The sequence below is a fragment of the Somniosus microcephalus genome, unplaced genomic scaffold (genome assembly GCF_052327205.1).
Source record: "Somniosus microcephalus isolate GS21.2 unplaced genomic scaffold, FLI_Smic_1.0 unresolved_chr2, whole genome shotgun sequence".
NCBI classification, from domain to species: domain Eukaryota; kingdom Metazoa; phylum Chordata; class Chondrichthyes; order Squaliformes; family Somniosidae; genus Somniosus; species Somniosus microcephalus.
Window position 1 is genome coordinate 15,787,767 of NW_028225180.1, and position 12,157 is coordinate 15,799,923.

The window sequence follows — 12,157 nt, forward strand, 5'->3', positions numbered from 1 at the left end:
TTCTGTGATTTCCCTTTTCTGTCTCTTTTTCTCGCGCTTTCTTAATTTGTGAACAGGTATTTTTAAAATGGGGGGAGGGAAATAAGTGATTGGGAGCTGACCGCTCCCCCCCACCCCTCCATGGCAGTTTAGTGAGGATCCCAGCAGAAGAGCTGAAAATCCCGGAAGAGCTTAGAATCCCAGCAAAAGCCAGCAGAAGAGCTGAAGATTCTGGAAGTGTTTAGGATTCCAGCAAGACCCAGCAGAAGAGCTGAGGATCCCGGCTGAAAAGCTGAGGATCCCAGCAGAAGAGCTGAGGAGCCAGAAAAAACCCAACAGCAGAGCTGAGGATCCCAGCAAAACCTAGCAGCAGAGCTGAGAATCCCAGCAGAAGAGCTGAGGATCCCAGCAAAACCTAGCAGCAGAGCTGAGAATCCCAGCAGAAGAGCTGAGGATCCCAGCAAAAACTAGCAGCAGAGCTGAGGATCCCAGCAAAACCTAGCAGCAGAGCTGAGGATCCCAGCAGAAGAGCTGAGGATCCCAGCAAAACCTAGCAGCAGAGCTGAGAATCCCAGCAAAAACTAGCAGCAGAGCTGAGAATCCCAGCAGAAGAGCTGAGGATCCCAGCAAAACCTAGCAGCAGAGCTGAGGATCCCAGCAGAAGAGCTGAGGATCCCAGCAAAAACTAGCAGCAGAGCTGAGGATCCCAGCAAAACCTAGCAGCAGAGCTGAGGATCCCAGCAAAACCTAGCAGCAGAGCTGAGAATCCCAGAAGAGCTGAGGATCCCAGCAAAACCTAGCAGCAGAGCTGAGGATCCCAGCAGAAGAGCTGAGGATCCCAGCAAAACCTAGCAGCAGAGCTGAGGATCCCAGCAAAACCTAGCAGCAGAGCTCAGGATCCCGGCAGCAGATCTTTAATTCCCCCCCCTTCGCGCGCCTGCGCACAGCCCACCCTCTCCTGTAGCCCCGCCCCCTTTTTTACCTTTTCAATCCGCCCCTTTGCGCCGAGCTCGCTCGCTGCCGCCCCGCCTTGCCGCGCGTGCGCAGAGCCCTCCCGCCCCCCTTGCAGTCCGCTTGCGCGCTCTCCCCTCCCTCCCACTCCTTTCGCGCCTGCGCCCAGCGCTCCTGTAGCCCGCCCCCTTGCAGTCCGCATGCGCGCTCTCCCTGCTCACTCCTTTCGCGCCTACGCCCAGCGCTCCTGTAGCCCCGCCCCCTTGCAGTCCGCATGCGCGCTCTGACCGGCCCCGCCCCCTTTCCGCGCCTGCGCCCTGCGCTCTCGCGCCAACGGGCGGTTTTGACGACGGTTGGAAGCGACCGTTCGTCCCTCGAATTAAAATCTGTTCATTCGAGTTTGGGCTCATTGTAATGCTGGTTGTCTTGTGAGGAAGGTTGTGTTTTGTCTGTGTGTGGTTTGGTTTTTCTCTTGTGAGGGTGGAGAAGGAACAGCAGTTTTTTTTGTTTTAAGAAGAAAAAAACAAAACAAAAAAGAAATCCTGAGGTGTTTTATTGAGGAAGAAGGACGGATGAGGGAAAGGATTGCATGACTGGAAGACCACTGCCCGCCCGCCCCCTCCCGGGGACGATGCTGCTGTGACGGAGGGAACGCGCCCTTCCGCGGTCGCCGTGTGACGGAGAGATAATGGCATGCGACTGGAAGATTTTTTTTTAACCCTTCCCCTCCACCCCTCCCTCAACTCCATCCCCTCCGCCGCCACAGATTGTTAACCGACAGGGAGAATCCGCATCCCCCCCCCCCCCCAAAAACCCCCACCACCATCTCCTCGGCAAGAATCGTGCGACCAGGGGCCAAGACCACGGTCAACGGGAGCCCAAAGTTGACGTCAAAGATGCTGAGAAGTAGTAACGTAACCTGAGACTTCGCCCCTCTCCCCCCCTCAGCAGTTTAAGAAAGATTTAAGAGTGTTCCCTGACAGGTAAGCATTTCCCCCCACCACCCCCACTTTCAGAGAGAGTCTACAGGAGACCAAGGAAGTAGCATAACCGAGAAACTGCCTCCAAGCGAGTTAACGTGACCGAGAGACCGCCGAGGAGAGGGTCGAACAATTGAGAGACGTGTTGCTTGGGGCCGAGACCCAGAGTGAGCGATGTAACCAACTTCCTCCCAACAGCCCGGTGAATGGGAGACCCCCCTTCCTCCTCCTCCTGCAGAGGTGGTGTATGCGATTGGCGAGAAGTGTGACTGAGGCCTTCAGCGTCAGAGTGGCGCACAGGCGACGGACCACGGGCGCAAGAGCGCCATGTGGCGCTAAGGGAAGACGCCGGCCAAAGGTTTCCGCAAAAAGTTCGTGCCAGCGAGCCGGCAGACCATCGCGTCCACAAAGGGCTGCCCGTGCAAAAGCCACCTATCGGCGGCCAGCTGCAAGGGCAAGATACCGCCGTCGACAACCGACTGGTTGTGCAAGAGCATCTCGTCGGCGAAAGTCTGCTCGTAGAAGAGCACCTGCTCGTAGAAGAACGCCTATCAAGCGAAGGGCTGCTCCTACAAGAGCAACTACTAGACGGAAGGCTGCTTGTACAGGAGCACGAAGCAGAAAGACAGTTCCTACAAAAGCATCTCATCGAGGGAGTACTGGTTCCTGGAAGTTATCATGTCGGCGAATTCGTGAGCGTGCATCACGACCTCAACCAAATGTCCATTTGAGAGCAACGTGTCGACGACAGACCGCCCAGCCGAGAGCAAAGAATAATCGACAATCTGTCAGTGCAAGAGCGCCCTGTCAGAAAAGGACCGTTGCCTTGAGTGCAGTTCATCAGAGACCATCCCCAGCTGGTCGAGCATCATGCCAGCGGAAAATTAAGGGTGTTAGTAGAAAAACACTACGTGTTAGAAAGAGCCTTGCTGCAAAAGCATTTTGTGGCCCTTTAAACGTCCGCACAAGAGTATCACGTAACCAAAACAATCTTGGTGCAGGGACTTCTTTTCAACTTTCGAATTGGAACCAGCGCATGTTGTGGCCACCAAAGTCTGGGAACCAAACTGGGTTACGCTCAAGAGTGCCAAGAAATGAGAAGTTTGCGCCACGGCGATACCCTCGCCGAGAGGTCCGTCCATTGCGGAGATACCCTGAGCCTGATATCAATGTTTTGGGGAGCGGTCCTTTGAATAACCGTGTTGCATTACCAAGAGAAGCTCGGAGGCAGGTCAGGAGTTTACGGAGTTATCCATGGCGTTATACTAATGCGTCCACTAATGTAACTCTACCAAGGGTATCTCGGCCTGGTAGTATTGTATTGCAAAGAGAGCCTATATGCCAGAATACATGTAGATGTCCTGTTCCCAATAACATAGTGCTGCAGAGAGAACATCAGTGTGAATATATTGTTTGGCCACAAAGCGCTGTGCCTCAGAACATAGTGTTGCAGAGAGATTTTGAACCTGACAATCGTGATCTGACTAATCCAGGAGTGCATTGGCGTGAGAGTGCTGTTTGGTCAGAAGACATTGTCCCACGGAATATTGTGTTGCAGAGAGACTTTGAGCCTGCGAATAGACCTTTGCCCAGAGAACAGCAGTCTGAGCGTGTTATTTGGACACAAAGCACTGTGCCTTCACCCGCATTGCTGCAGAGGGATCTTGATCCTGCTGATCCATTTCCGAGCGAGGCTTATTACGCAAATATTATTGGGCCGCAGGACGCTGCACTTCAGAACGTGATACTGCAGAGAGGCCTCGATGACGATAATGCCAACAACAACAACAACAACCAAGGAGACCCTGATCCAGATAATAACAACTTACCTTTATTTAACGTTAATTCAGACTGTGATCTCAAAATAGCGTTTCCCAGTGACCGTCAACGTGAGCGTTTTAATTGGTCACGAGGTGCAGTGCGGCAGAGAGACCCTGTTCCCGATAATAGAGCTTTACCCCGAGAACCTCCACGTGAGAGTGTCGTGTGGCCGAGAGATCTTCTGCCCCCAAACGCAGTGTTACAGAGGGACCGTGTTCTTCAAAACGTAGCATTGCCCAGGGAACCTCCACGTGAGAGTGTCGTGTGGCCGAGAGATCTTCTACTCCTGAACGCACTGTTACAGAGGGAGAGGGATCCTGATTCTGATTCTAATCCTAATAACGTAGCATTGCCAAGAGAGCCTCGGCGTGCGAGCGTTGTGTGGCCGAGAGATCTTCTACCCCTGAACGCACTGTTACAGAGGGGTCGTGCCGTGGATAACGTGGCATTGCCCAGGGATCCTCGGCATGAGAGTGTTGTTTGGCCAAGAGACCCTTTTCCCCCAAACGTCGTGATACAGAGGGACCGTGTCCCCAATTACACAGCATTGCCCAGGGATCCTCGGTGTGAGAGTGTTGTGTGGCCACGAGACCCTTTGCCCCAGAGCATAGAGTTGCAGAGGGATCCTGTTCCTAACACAGTGGCGGGTGCAGACCCTGCACCTGACAACGCAGCTTTGCCAAGAGACCCTCGTCGCGAGAGTGTTGTGTGGCCACGAGACCCTTTGCCCCAGAGCGATCCTGTTCGCAACGCAGCGGAGGGAGAAGACCCTGTACCCGATAACGTGTCTTTGCCAAGAGACCCTCGTCGCGAGAGTGTTGTGTGGCCACGAGACCCTTTGCCCCAGAGCGATCCTGTTCACAACGCAGCGGAGGGAGAAGACCCTGTACCCGATAACGTGTCTTTGCCAAGAGACCCTCGTCGCGAGAGTGTTGTGTGGCCAAGAGACCCTATGCCTTAGAACATTGACACATTGCTGATAACTACTTTGAAATCTGTGGAATCCAAGTGTCTAAAAGGTGAATACAAGTCAATATTTAATAGTTTCTGTGATTATTATTAGGTAGAAAAAAAGGATAAGATTGATAGATTTTTGTTAGGCAAAGTTATTAAAGGTAACGGAACCAAAGCGGGTAGATAGCGTTCGGATACAGATTAGTAACAATCTGATCTGATGGCAGAACGGGCTGGAGGGGCTGATGGCCTATGAAGCCTGACCTTTTGAGTGGGTGAGTTCCAACTACCTTGCTATTTTTGGCATTTTATGCCACGCTAAATCACAAATGGTACAGGACACCTCCAAGGTTAAAGAGAGAAATAAATCCCAAAGCAGTGGTTAAATGATGGCAAGCTTTTATTTATATCCAAGTTCGCAGACAATACAAAGCTAGGTGGGAGGACGCAAAGAGGCTGCAAAGGGATATAGACTGATTGGGCAAGAAGGTGGCAGATGGAATATAATGTGGGGAAGTGTGAAATGATCCATTTTGGTAGGAAGAATAGAAAAGCAGAATATTTTTTAAAAGGCGAGAGATTGGGAAATGTTGGTATTCAGAGGGATAATAATCAACTTTATTGTCATTGTTAGTGCACAAGTGCAGTACAACGAAATGTAAGCTTGCGGCTCCCGAGAGTGTACATTTAGATTAAGACATTTAACATACATTTGGCTTGTAACATAAACATAATAAAGTGCATTGACAGATGTGCAGGCTTTAGAGTTTATTGGCAGAGTTCAGTAGGATGACAGCCCTGGGAAAGAAGCTGTTCCTAAATCTGGTCGTGCGGGTGTCCTTGTGTATATAAATCACAAAGTTAATGTACAGGTACAGCAAGCAATTAAGAACATAAACAATAGGAGCAGGAGTCGGCCATTCGTCCCCTCGAGCCTGCTCCGCCATTCAATGAGATCATGGCTGATCTTCTGTATCAACTCCATTCACCGGCCCTATCGCCATATCCCTTGATGCCTTTACTAGTCAGAAATCTATCGACTTCTGTTTGGAATATACCCAATGACTGAGCCTCCACAGCCCTCTGGGATAGAGAATTCCAAAGATTCACCACCCTCTGTGAAGAAATGTCTCCTCATCTCAGTCCTGAATGACCGACCCTTTATCCTGAGGCTGTGGCCCCTGGTTCTAGACTCCCCAGCCAAGGGAAACATTCTCCCAGCATCCACTCTATCAAACCCTGTAATAATTTTGTATGCTTCAATGAGATCACCTCTCATTCTTCTGAATTCAAGAGATTAAGTAGGCAAATGGTATGTTAACCTTTATTGCAAGAGGATTGGAATATAAGAGTAAGGAAGTCTTGCTGCAATTATGTCAGGCTTTGGTGAGACCACACCTGGCATACTGTGTGCAGTTTTGGTCTCCATACCTAAGGAAGGATGTAGTTGCCTTAGAGGCAGTGCAACAAAGGTTCACTAGACTGATTCCTGGGATGGGGGGGACTGTCCTATGAGAAGAGAGTGAGTAGACTCGGCCTATATTCCATAGAGTTTAGAAGAATGAGAGATGATCTCATTGAAATGTATAACATTCTTAGAAGGCTCGATAGAGTAGATGCTGAGAGTTTGTTTCCCCTGGCTGGAGTGTCCAGAACTAGGGGGCACAGTCTCAGGATAAGGGGTCTGCCATTTAGGACTGAGATGAGGAGAAATGTCTTTATTTGTGAGCTTTGTGAATCTTTGGAATTCTCTACCCCAGAGGGCTCGGGATGCTCAGTCATTGGGTATATTCAAGACCGAGATCGATAGATTCTTGGGCAGTCGGAATCAAGGGATGTTCCTCGGAGTCCACATCACAGAAGACCTCTCCTGGTCCCTCAATACCTCCTCTCTGGTGAAGAAGGCCCAGCAGCGCCTATATTTCCTAAGGAGGCTGAAGGGATGTAACCTGTCACCCCTGATCCTCTCTAACTTTTACCGCTGCACAATAGAGAGCATCCTGACGAACTGTATCACAGTATGGTATGGCAGCTGTAGCTACTATGACCGGAAAGCCCTGCAGCGGGTAGTCAAAACTGCCCAACGCATTACCGGCACCCGGCTACCGACCATAGAGCACATATACCAGAAACGCTGTTTACGGAGGTCACGGTCCATCATCAAAGACCCTACCCACCCCAGCCACAGTCTGTTCGCCCTCCTACCATCTGGGAGACGCTACAGATGCATTCGCACCCGTACGACCAGATTTAGGAACAGCTTCTTTCCCAGGGCTGTCATCCTACTGAACTCCACAAATAAACTCTAAAGCCTGCACATCTGCCAATGCACTTTATTATGGTTATGTTTATGTTAATGTATTACAAGCCAAATGTATGTTGAATGTTTAAATGTCTTAATCTAAATGTACACTCTCGGGAGCCGCAAGCCTACATTTCGTTGTACTGCACTTGTGCACTAACAATGACAATAAAAGTTGATTATTATTATTATTATTAATAGGGCGACAAGTGGAGTTGATATAGAAGTAGGAGGAAGGAAACACTAAAGGACAGAGAGTTCTATAGTTTTGAGATCCAGGGGATAATAAATGCATCGGAGCAGGAAGCAGTGCAGGGAGTCTTGATATCAACACCGTGAGGATGGAGGGAGGAAGAAGACTGTGTAGGGCAAAGTCATTGAAGTTTTTCCCACCGCACCCACCTTGTAGTTTTTTGTCAATTTGATGCCAATTAAGGCTTAAATCGACCATATCATCTGGGAACTGTTTGGAGCCTGTTTCTATCTCATTTACCATAGAAGTTTCAGAAAAAACAATTTCAACACAAAAAAGCGTTCAACTGAACATCACAGGTATATTTTGTATTGTCTTAATTGAAATGCTTTGTTTGACCCTTACCTGCCCAGTTAAACATAGACGATAGGAGCAGGAGTAGGCCATTCGGCCCCTTGAGCCTGCTCCGCCATTCAATGCGATCATGGCTGATCATCCAAACTCAGTACCCTGTCCCTGCTTTCTCCCCATATCCATTGATCCCTTTAGCCTTAAGAAATATATCCAACTCCTTCTTGAATATATTTAATGTATTGGCCTCTACTGCCTTCTGTGGTAGAGAATTCCACAGGTTCACCACTCTCTGGCTGAAGAAATTCCTCCTCATCTCAGTCCTAAATGGCTTACCCCTTATCCTTAGACTGTGACCCCTGGTTCTGGACTCCCCCACCATCGGGAACATCCTTCCTGCATCTAGTCTGTCCAGTCCTGTCAGAATTTTATATAAATTTCAATGCGATCCCCTCTCATTCTTCTAAACTCCAGCGAGTATAAGCCCAATCGACCCAATCTCTCCTCATACGTCATTCCTGCCATCCCAGGTATCAACCTGGTGAATCTTCGCTGCACTCCCTCCATGGCAAGAACATCCTTCCTCAGATAAGGGCGGCAGATTTCCTTCTTTAAAGGGCATCAGTGAACCAGATGGGATTTTACGACAGTCCGATATTTACATGGTAACCGTTGCTGATGCTAGTTTTCTTAAATTCTAGATTTATTTAATTAACTGAATTTAAATTCATGGTGGAATTTGAATTTATGTCCCTGGATCATTAGTCCAGGCCTCTGGATTACTAATGCAAAAGCAAAATACTGTGGATGCTGGAAATCTGAAATAGAAACAGAAAAAGCTGGAAATACTCAGCAGGTCAGGCAGCATCTGTGGAGAGAGAAACCAGAGTTAACGTTTCGGATTGATGACCCTTCGTCAGAACTGACGAACTCTGGATTACTCGCCCAGTAACATAACCGCTATGCTCCTGTTCTCGACGTGTCGCCTGCCGGAAAAGTGCACGCGTGCAAATGTTTGTTGAAGTCAGGGTGGGGCTCAGCTGTGCGTGTAAAAAAAAAAAAGTTAAAACGCACGGAGGCAAATGATGTGCTTCACCTTCTTCCAAATTCTGTTTATTCAGGAACTAAAAAGAATAAAAAATCCAAGAATCAATAGCAGCCAGGAAAGCCAGCCAAAAAAGGCACCCCGAAAGCCAAGATGATGAAGCCAAGGAAGAAACCGTCAGAGACCACATCAACAAGGGCAGCAAAGGAAAAGAATGTTGAAACGGGACACGGAGAGGTACGGAATGTAACCGAGAGAAAGAGCACGTGAGAATCGAGAGGGACGTAGATTGGAAAATAAAGAATGTAGCAGCAGGGATGGAGCTTGGGAAATGAGGAGAGAATGTGTGGGAGGGGACGGAGATTGGGAAATGCTGAATGTCCCTCCAATTTTCCCTTATGGTTTGGCCGTTGTTCAGCTGCTCCCCACAGCAGCACAGATGAAATGAGGAAACCAGCAAGATAAGTAACCTAACCTACACCCTGCAGTAAGTATGTGGGTAGTCGGTAGTCAGGTGCCACTGCGCCACACTTTGAAACCAGCTGCAGTTTTATACGTATGTAGTTAATCACTCTGCTCTCTCCCCTGTTTAAGGAAGTGGGCATATGAGTTGTACAGACCAAGAAAGTCTCGGCTTCTATCACCTGCCTGTGCTGAGTTACTGATCCCAGTAGTAATGCTACATAGAAACATAGAAGATAGGAGCAGGAGTAGGCCATTCGGCCCCTCGAGCCAGCTCCGCCATTCAATGAGATCATGGCTGATCATCCAAATTCAGTACCCTGTCCCTGCCTTCTCCCCATATCCCTTGATCCCTTTAGCCTTAAGAAATATATCTAACTCCTTCTTCTTGAATATATTTAATGAATTGGCCTCTACTGCCTTCTGTGGTAGAGAATTCCACAGGTTCACCACTCTCTGGGTGAAGAAATTCCTCCTCATCTCAGTCCTAAATGGCTTACCCCTTATCCTTAGACTGTGACCCCTGGTTCTGGACTCCCCGACCATCGGGAACATCCTTCGTGCATCTAGTCTGTCTAGTCCTGTTAGAATTTTATACGTTTCAATGAGATCCCCTCTCATTCTTCTAAACTCCAGCGAGTATAAGCCCAATTTCTCCTTATATGTCATTCCTGCCATCCCAGGTATCAGTCTGGTGAATCTTCGCTGCACTCCCTCCATGGCAAGAACCTCCTTCCTCAGATAAGGCTACCAAAACTACACACAATACTCAAGGTGTGGTCTCACCAAGGCCCTGTACAACTGCAGCAAGACATCCTTGCTCCTGTACTCGCAATGAAGGCCAACATACCATTTGCCTTCTTAACCGCCTGCTGCACCTGCATGCTTACCTTCAGCGACTGGAGCCCATGGGTTAAAACGGGTGTATGCATCGGATAGATTCTAGCTCTTGTTGGCTATCCAGCGACCCCTGTTGGAAAGTGTGGATATGTACATGTAGCATGACGACAGGATTGGGGTCAGCTGTGATTTTCTCCCCTCCCCCCAAGCTTCACCTATCTTCCCCAAGTCCCCTCTGCTCTGATTTTGCTTTGCCCCAGTACGGTCCTCCCTCAACCTTAGCCTCCCACCCACCCCCATCACAATCTCGCGAGGCCTTGCCACCTCCAAAGTTTCAATCTTTGACAAAGCCATCTCTGATCACTTCCTGTTTCCCTGAACATCCACATCATTCCTGCTTCAAACTTCTCTTAAGGCCACCCTCCTTCCCGAGAAGAAACCATTCCCAGCTCCCTTTCCAATAGCGCCTCAAATTTCTAACTTTCTTTTCCCTGGTCCTCCACCTGCATCAGCACAGCTTCTGCATTTGACCTGCTGAATTGCCCAATGCTTCTTCCTTTGATGCCCTTGTCCCTTTCAAGTCCCTCATGGTAGCCCCCCCCCGCCCCCATCCCCATCATTGTCACGGTACAATTCCCATCTCCGTGTCTCCAAATCCGAGGGTCACCGGACGTTCAAAACTTTGCTGCACTTTCCTCTCCTCACGCCCAAGAAAGCCACCTCGGCTCCCCTACCGACACAGGTAACAACTCCTTAGCCCAACGGTTGCGCACGTCATCAATGGATCTCTTTTTGGCACCTTTCTTCCAAGACTAACGTCAACCGCCTTCTTCTCAAAGACCACGCATGATCCAACTACCGTCCGAATCTCCAACCTCCCATTCGCTCCAGACTCTCGAGCACGTGGCTGCCACCAGCTCCGTGCCCACCTCACCCATCACCTCCTGTTTGAATCTCTTGGACCTGCTTTCTTCCCACAGTATCAAACTCCACGTTCTAAATACCCCTAAGCCACCTATTCCCACAACACCACCTACCTCTGTCTTCTTGCCCTACTGCACCTGAAGGCCTTAACCATGCCTTGGCCACCTCCAGACTTGCTCACTCCAGCACTCCGCTTGCAAGCCTTCCGAGTTTCACCCTTTGCCCAATTGCAACTTGTCCAAATCTCTGCTGCCCGCATTCTACAACAACAGCAACTTGCATTTATATAGCGCCTTTAATGTAGTAAAACGTCCCAAGGCGCTTCACAGGAGCGTTAATCAGTCAAAGTTTGACACCGAGCCACATGAGATATCAGGACAGGTGACCAAAAGCTTGGTCAAAGAGGTAGGTTTTAAGGAGGATCTTAAAGGAGGAGAGAGAGGCGGAGAGGTTTTGGGAGGGAATTCCAGAGCTTTGGGGCTCGGCAGCTGAAGGCACGGCCGCCAATGGTGGAGCCAAGAAAATCAGGGATGCGCAAAGGCCAGAATTGGAGGAGACCCGAGATTTTGGAGGGTTGTAGGGCTGGAAGAGGTTACAGAGATGGGAAGGAACGAGGGGAAGGCTTCTATTACCCCACAAAGTAGCTCTCCTCTCACCAACCTCCACTGGCTGCTATCTCCCAATGCATTGATTACAAAATCCTTAGGGGGAAAAATTCGGTTGATTAGCGCCTCCCGTTAGCACGCAAAGCAATTGGCGCCCGGGCGTGGCAATGTTTGCGCCGCTCGCGGAATTGACCAGACATTTTGCGGCGGCGCTAAACACTACCGCCACGATCGCCTGCGCCGGCAGATCGTGACGTCAGTCGAGCGCGCAACGCTCCACTAGCGCCCCGGACCGGATATTGAGTGCCGCCCCCTGCCTTACCGCCTGCCGCTAGCAATGACAGGTAGAGGGGAGCGTTTTGCAGTCAGGATGGGACTGGGGGAGCGCTATTTAAAGGCGGCCGCTTCCTGCCTTTTTTTGTTGGCGACATTTTTGCACCACGCATTCTGAGAGAGAGAGAGGCTTCTGGAGAGATTCAACGCTGTGTGAAGGAGTTTTGGGTTCTGAGCAACACTTTGCAGGTTCATTTTGATTTGACCTTCCTTGCATCGATTTAGAAGAGACTGTGGGGGCTGCACTCTGAGCTCTTTCCCTGGGCCTCTCCATTGTTCTTTCCAGCAGATTTGATGTACAGGTCTCTCCAGGCCCAGATTCAAGGCTGGTATGAGCAGGGTGTGGATGGAGAGCAAGATCGACCCTCCCCTTTAAGAACTGGCCGGCGCTAGTGTGTCTGTGTTCCATTGCTGACT

At 49.7% G+C, this 12,157-nt stretch overlaps 1 protein-coding gene across 3 annotated transcripts in view; it reads left to right on the top strand.

Moving 5' to 3' along the window:
- The window catches only part of cenpq (centromere protein Q), a 72,769-nt gene that overhangs the window by 19,310 nt on the left and 41,302 nt on the right, over window positions 1-12,157 (top strand). Inside the window, exons 1-3 of one of the 3 annotated variants that reach the window (XR_015075032.1) lie at window positions 1,277-4,750; window positions 7,486-7,539; window positions 8,653-8,701. Coding sequence is in view for 2 of the 3 variants with exons in the window: in XM_085975864.1 (XP_085831990.1) it covers window positions 8,730-8,813 (84 nt within the window). In the remaining variant the exon portion in view is untranslated. Of the gene's footprint in view, window positions 1-1,276; window positions 4,751-7,485; window positions 7,540-8,652; window positions 8,814-12,157 lie in introns of those variants that run through there. The other 2 variants (XM_085975865.1, XM_085975864.1) reach the window with 2 other exon arrangements.